The sequence below is a fragment of the Nicotiana attenuata genome, unplaced genomic scaffold (genome assembly GCF_001879085.1).
Source record: "Nicotiana attenuata strain UT unplaced genomic scaffold, NIATTr2, whole genome shotgun sequence".
Lineage (NCBI taxonomy): Eukaryota > Viridiplantae > Streptophyta > Magnoliopsida > Solanales > Solanaceae > Nicotiana > Nicotiana attenuata.
Genome location: NW_017671986.1, coordinates 168270 through 175597, shown reverse-complemented (window position 1 = coordinate 175597; position 7328 = coordinate 168270). Strand labels below are relative to the sequence as shown.

Sequence of the window (7328 nt, the reverse complement as noted above, 5' to 3'; positions counted from 1 at the left end):
AAAAAAAATTATGATTTCAAAAATACTACAACGAGTAATTAAATTAATCATTTATTGTTGGCTTGCCTTACAGCGGTGTTAGGCGACATCACGACCTTGATGGATTTTGGGTCGTGACATTTTATGACCACACAAAGACAATATGCCCCTTTTTAACTTGTCTAGGACCACAAATTCTAAGAGTCTTCATTTTTTTAAACTCCGTGCCCAGTCAAACAGGTTCATATAAATTGGAACAAAGAGAGTAGTAACTCAAATAAAGCCCAAACCAAAACTAAATCAATACCAATGCTAACAAAAGACATTCAATTCAATACTAGGAAGGATAATAGTGTTGGATATATATATTTTAGTTTTTTCATGATTTAATAAAATGCATAACTTATTTTTATTTTTTCTTTAGTGTTTAGTCATGTAATTAATAGTACTTATTAGTTGTGCTAATTTTAGCATGACTTAGTACTTTTAGATTATATTCATTTTTATTACGGCTTATTCATTAGCAATATCTGTTTTATGCGGCTTTATTATCTTTATTGTTGAATACTTTAATACAATGTCATGACTCATCTCATATTTTACGATATTCTCTGGAAACACCTTATGTAGTTGTGCCTTATTAGGACTTAAAAAATATTTGGTGCACAAATTCTATGTTTTATGCTGTGAAGACTTTACCGGAGAAAAAATCGAAAAAAACCCGAGATTAAAAAACCCAATTTTTGTTAGTTTTGTTTGGTCTTTAGATTTAATAACCCGACACAACTGATTTGATTTGGTAATTGTAAACCCAAACCAACCCTGCCCATGCACACCCCAAATGATTGGCGCTCAATACCGTTTACTTGCATCAAGCGAATCACACTAGTACAATTACCAAGTATTACCTAAGTGCATGAATATGAAATTCTTATATTACAAATACAGCATCAAAGTATACCTTATAAAAACAGAAACAATTATGTATAATTCACATTTTCAAAATTCTATCTTCAATCTATTGTCTCTTCTTGTTTTTTTTTCCGTCTTCTTGAGTCGAGGGGTAAGGTCTGCTCACACACTACCCTCTCCAAACGCCACTTGTGGGATATTGGTGGGTCGTTGCTGTTGTATCTTCATTTTATTGTCCGACATCATATGTTAACTAATAATCCAATGTACACAAACATATAATCTGATTATGTCCATATAATTATTGGATAGACCTTTTTTGTTTGGTAATAACTGTGGAAACTACCATTTTTGGGATAGACTTAAACGCCCAATTTCTGCAAAAATTGCATGGCATTCATTAAGATGGTCTATAAATGAAATACAACAAATATACTTGCTCTACCTTGCATTCGTAGCTTTATTATTAGTTGACATTACATGTAAAAACCCACAAGAACCTTCCTCACTACCATATGCAGAACAATTAGACATTACAAGATCTAGCCCTTGCCTGATGCCCCAAAACATTTGCCAGAAGCACTTTCACCAAAATTTCTAAAGAAGAGGATTAACATGGAGTGATTTCTTGTCAATTATGACCACTTGATTTAGCAGAAATGCCAAGCTTGAGCAATTTTGCATTTCAAACTTACAGCCAAAACCAACAAGGTAGGGCAAGGATCAGTTATGAACCAGAAATCAATTCCTTCAATGATTTCAATGGAGAACTGTAACCATATACTTGTGTGTCTCTCCAGAAGCTGAATACTGTTTTCAGTCAAAAAAAGAAAAAAGAGGAGTCATATTTCATCAGCCAAATGCAAAAGTTTAACACGAGTGGGAAAGGGGAAAGGAAAAAAGCCATCATGAGGCCCGGAGGGCTGAGGCCGAGCCATCGAAAAACAAGGAATGAAGTTGCCAAAACAGTATTTAAAAGAGAACCAGAAAATTCAAGTTAAAAGAAAACAAATGAGAGTGAGGATTTACCTAGCCATGCTACAAAGCTAACCGTTGAAGCCAAGAAAAATTCCCTGCTTATAACTTTGCAGCTGAATGCAGAACAAAAGGGATTTAGCGGGTTGAAAAATGGTTGATTTTTTAATAAAACTTGGAAACAATGAGGAGCTTTGCAGCAACTTACAGGTATAAGCAGACGAGGTTTCCCCATCCATAAAAAACACATGCCCAAGTTGAACCAGTGAACCTGTAATTAACCAAGCAGAGAAAGAAGGGAAAAGTTATACACCATAAAAAAAAATGCTCCCTGTGCATAACAGGACTAATACGGCTGACCAGGTCGTATATTTTTGCATAGGCATCAGCAGATACACATCGTATTTGTTATATATTTTTAACAGTAGGTATTATTAATAAACAAAATTGCAGAAAAAAACAACATGAATTGCTCTCCAAATGTACGCACATTTAGTTCCTAAGGCTTAGATAAGTATGACTAATCTGTAATGATCCTGCTGAATTAAGCATGACCATAAACAGGAAAAAATACTGCTGTGCAGCGATGAAGCCAGACTTTTTTTTGGGGGGGGGGGGGGGGGGGGGGAGGAAAGAGAGATAAAATTTCTAACAATATGGCTACTCTAATATACAAGAAAATCATATTTTTGATCCACTGCCTTTTCACTTGACTGAAAAGGGGAAAATGCACTAGAGTTCACACGCATCTGAAAAAGAAAAAGAAGAAAACCTTATGCAGAAAAGGATTCAGAAAGATCAGAGATTGATGCATGTAAGAGGGTTAGCAAAAATAAATAGATGATGCGAGGAATTCTAGATCTAATTTGATAGCTAAGGGAGGAAAGGAATTTGCAATACAAGGGAAAACCATTATGAGGTGACATACCACATCAAATCCCGAGTAAAGAGTGCACGTGGAATCATGAGTCCATTCCCAATCATGGCAAGCAACATTGAAAGAGCTGATAAACCTTTGATATTATCTGGACTTAGAAGGTTTGTCCACTGGACAGAAGGTCAGAAGGTATCAGTCAAGATGAGGAACCTCAAACTTGTGAAAAACTACGATATGACAATTTTACCCTAAAATATAAAACGTTGTAGAAACTACCATTTGTGAAACTGGCATCCACATGAAAAGAAGAGTGGCAGTCCATCCAGACAATGATCCTACAAATTTGATGCCCTTCTCTGGAAGTTTCCCAGTCCGTGACTGTAAAGAACAGCAGCTTGAAGTTCAGAATAGTTTCAGATCCATGTTCTCATTCTTTCAGGTTTAACATAATAGCTCTTCCCACACAAAAGTACATGCAAAACTTTCTAGCTTGCTGTAGAGCCCAAGGAAAATGAGTATAAAGTAATTGTTAATCAAAATCGACTTGGCATCTGTAATCTAGCAATATCAGAGTAAAGAAGGCTCAATGTGAACTACTGCTTTTGTGATATTATTTGGTAATCTCATAGTTAAGTAGCAACTTTCTCAAACGTGTATGCATACGCAAATAAAAGAAGCAGAGAACTTTCAGATCATGTTCCAGTTATGCAGTTATGGTCACCATAGAGCAAAATAACAAAAAAAAAAAAAAAACATAGTAAGACAGAAGCTTCTCATGCTTCCTGGTGCATCAGTCAGATGTGACTTCCCTGCACAATTTCGAGCTTCACGTCTAGTCTATTATTTTACCTTTGAAAAGAATACCCTGTTCGACAAGGACACAATGCAAACACACTCATTATATCCAGGATACAAGTGCTCAATCGTCTAGTTGGAGAGCTGCCACTTAGGACTTGCCCATTCCAGTTTATATCAGAAAAGTGAAACTTTTCATTAACGTTAAGGAAGAACAGGAATACAAAAAGAATTAATAAGCTAATAGCTAGTGACCCCACCCAATGCTAGAGAAGCTTTCATCTCTCTCCCTCTGTCATGAATGAAGACAAAACCCTCCTTTGCTTCTGGCGAAGTAGTTCAGAAACGACACCATTTGAACATACAGTCCCAGTGAAGATGTTGAACTGTGTTCTTCTAGCACTCGCTAGAAAATACAGTCCTCTTGTTAGAAGGAATTTCAACATTGCCTTTCTATTATTCAAGTCAAGCAAAAATTCATAATTTCTTTTTGTGGCTTAAAGTTATTTTTCTTTCAGCTTCTTCAAGTCAAGGCAGAATAACAGGTATGAACATTTAAACGTTCTCCTCGTAAAAGCAACCACATGAACGAGCTGCAAATGTCAAAGCTTACCATAATGACAGCTAGGATAGCCACAACAAAAGCTACAGCACCAGGCAAGATGGTATTTGGAACATATGGGATGAAAGTTGACCACATGACCTACATTGCACGGTGCAGAATGCCAGAACAAATATAAGAATCTAAACTCCAAATTCCTCATTTTGATGAGTAGAAAATGAAAGAAAAGAGAGGGTGATTACTTGGGGAAGTGCAGATAGCCCAGCAACAGTAATGAAATCCTCCCAGTAACGCCAGATTACGGGATTGAGCAAGTAGAAGTAGTTCATGAAGTTCACAACAAGACCACATGCAATAACAACAGAAGTGACTGCATAATGAGGAAATGGCATAGATCCAGCCATGGCTAGTTGTGATATCACAATATAAATGGTCACGACCCCCAACATTTGCACAACGACCACCTCTGTCTCCCTCTTCTTTATGAAGTATGATAGCAAAGACAAATTACCAAGCAATCCAGTGAGCATCCCCTGTGTTTTGTTCATCTCAGTATTTATCTCTCAACATTAATAAGACCACAGATATAAGCCGTTATAATAGGACTAGAATGCCATACCAGCCATGGAACAGCAAATAATGCAGCATTATTTCCTGCTAGAAGGTTACGAGCATTGAGTATTATCTGAGGCAGTTGTAATATGAGAAATGGAATATTTGCAGCTCCGGCAAATTTTGCAGTCAATGAATCCCATTGCTTAAAGCTCTCGCTGCTCTTCAAATCTTCTGATCTCTACATATAAAATCTCTGTTAGGCCAGATTTCATTACCTCCTACTGAATACATAGCTTACTTTAAAACACGAGCCCACATCACAATAAACATTATTGGAAGCATACAAAAGGGGAAAAAGACCTGATCAATAGGATTTGGAACATCTGAGTCAAGCGCAGAAACCGGTCTCAACCGGTATTGACAAACTAATGGGCTTAAGAGCACTGACTTGTTCAAATTATAGTTCTGTTTAGCTCTTTTCTTGTATGGAAGGAGATTTGGGATTGATTTCGGCTGCTGGAGATTGACATTGAAGATATAAAAGCTGGAAGGTTGGCGGGAACGGACTGCCTTACCCACTGGCAACAAAGATGCAGCCATTCAAGATATCAAAAAATGAAGCAACTATAAGTTTGTACTCATCACCAGTTGTGTGGAGATATTTTTATCAGAAAATGGTCAATCTTAATTGCTACAAAGGTAACTCCCCAAGAGGCAGCTGATCAAACTTCAATGGTTCTGCATAAAAATGAGAAGACAATTTCTGGTAAGCTCCAGCACAAACCCCAGCCTTTACCAAATCTGCATCAAAAGCAGGTTGCATGAATTACCCGAAAAAGGACAGAAAACGAACTAGCACAACATACTTCAATCTTTTCAGCTATGATAAGCAAGAGGGAAATTAGAGGCATCACAACATAACAAACTTTTTTATTTCCATCAATCCAACTCACTGTGTGTTGGATCAATGTCCTGAACCTTGGCTATAAATTGACTTAAAAAATCCACGACTCGAGAAAGTTAAACGTTCTTATAGTATATCACAGCATACCTAGTCTGTAGCACAAAGAGAACGAGATGTGACTGGGGGAAGGAATGTGGTGTCATCTCAGAACTTGGAAGAAAAATTGTAACCATTATAAGCTAACTCTAACTCAATAGTGGAGAGAAAGCTAACTCTAACTCAATAATGGAGACAAACTCATCTTCCATAACCTCATACACAACTCACATATAAGAAAATAATGCTTATGGAAATCAATCCTGAGAACAAGCACTAAAAAGTACTCCCTCCATTCTACCTTATACGACATTGTTACTATATGGGGAATAAAACAATTTTTTCTTCAAAAAAAAACTTTTTCATATATTTTTCGAATATTCTTAATTATAAAAAGGTGTAGCTTATAGTACTTTTTTCTAGATCTTAATTATGTAAATTTTATTTTTAAAAAAAAATAAAAAGCTAACATCCAAATCGAGACAGAAAATCAGATGGATTGACCCTCATTCTTTGAACCCCCTTCATTCCTTTTGAATGGAGGGAGTACCTAAATACCACAACAACAATATCACACCTCAATCTCAAGCAAGTGGGGGTCTTCTATATGAATTTTCACTGACCATGTTGCTCCATTTAAGCTTGGAGTAGGTAATACTAAGCATCAGAAAACAAATGAAATATCTTTAAGTTGTAAAGCATCAAACGGAAGAATACAAAGCTATGAATTACCATCCACCATAAATGAAATAGCTCCATCTTCACGGGTCATACCTTACACCTAAACCATCCCTAATTGATTAGCCATATAAACTATAATAAAATAGGCATCTCCAAGAATTCTACTGCAACACACTGTAGAGAAAATCTCTTGAAGGTTGAACGACTTTGAATGTTCCTTTGGTCTTAACCCATCCAAGCCAGAAGCCTAATTAGGCATTTTGCACCATGTTTCTGTGAATTCCATTTCTAACTACCAGAGCTCTACTCAAAAGCTCCTTTATGTTTAGTACTTTAAAATACCGCATCATAGTATAGCTAACCCTTCACATTTATTTATTTATTATTCATTTGCAGAAAAAAAAAGCATAGAAACTATACACCAACTAACAATGCATACCGAAAATATGAGACCATTCCATACTTACCCGAGTGCCAATTTTCTCGAAAATACCCGTTAATAGTTTAACATCAGCCACGTACACACGGTTTTAACAATGTGAGAAAGAGCGGTTTTTTTTATTTTGGGTAATTGATGGCCGATAAGAATGGACCTTGGGCCTAACTTAACCCCAAAAGCTAGCTTATGAGGTGAGGATTGCCCAAGCCATATAAGGAGACCAAGGACCTCAACTCCCACCGATGTGGAACAACTCAACACCCCTCACGCCCAGGCCTCTGGAGCGTAGACAACATAAATGGGGACCCAACATCGGTAACAATAATTGGGATGGGTCTGGCTCTGATACCATGATAAGAATGGACCTTGGGCCTAACTCAACCCCAAAAGCTAGCTTATGAGGTGAGGATTGCCCAAGCCATATAAGGAGGCCAAGGACCTCAACTCCCACCGATGTGGGACAACTCAACAATGGCAGGGACGATAGAGGGATATGGGGAGATGAGGAGCATTTGGAGAAGATGAAGACGATAGAGGGTGGTAGTGCGTTTTA

The 7328-nt window shown here is 37.1% G+C and overlaps 1 protein-coding gene across 3 annotated transcripts in view; it reads right to left on the bottom strand.

Moving 5' to 3' along the window:
* Positions 1-1265: 1265 nt before the first annotated feature.
* The window catches only part of LOC109211187 (maltose excess protein 1-like, chloroplastic), a 7753-nt gene continuing 1690 nt past the window's right edge, over positions 1266-7328 (bottom strand). For 2 of the 3 annotated variants that reach the window (XM_019374686.1, XM_019374687.1), the window contains exons 2-10: positions 5016-5456; positions 4720-4893; positions 4343-4633; positions 4152-4241; positions 3020-3121; positions 2795-2913; positions 2075-2137; positions 1921-1982; positions 1266-1701 (exon numbers count right to left, since the gene is read on the bottom strand). In XM_019374686.1, coding sequence (XP_019230231.1) covers positions 1619-1701; positions 1921-1982; positions 2075-2137; positions 2795-2913; positions 3020-3121; positions 4152-4241; positions 4343-4633; positions 4720-4893; positions 5016-5255 — 1224 coding nt within the window. In that variant the 5' untranslated portion in view covers positions 5256-5456 and the 3' untranslated portion in view covers positions 1266-1618. The remainder of the gene's footprint in view (positions 1702-1920; positions 1983-2074; positions 2138-2794; positions 2914-3019; positions 3122-4151; positions 4242-4342; positions 4634-4719; positions 4894-5015; positions 5457-7328) is intronic. The other variant, XM_019374688.1, reaches the window with a different exon arrangement.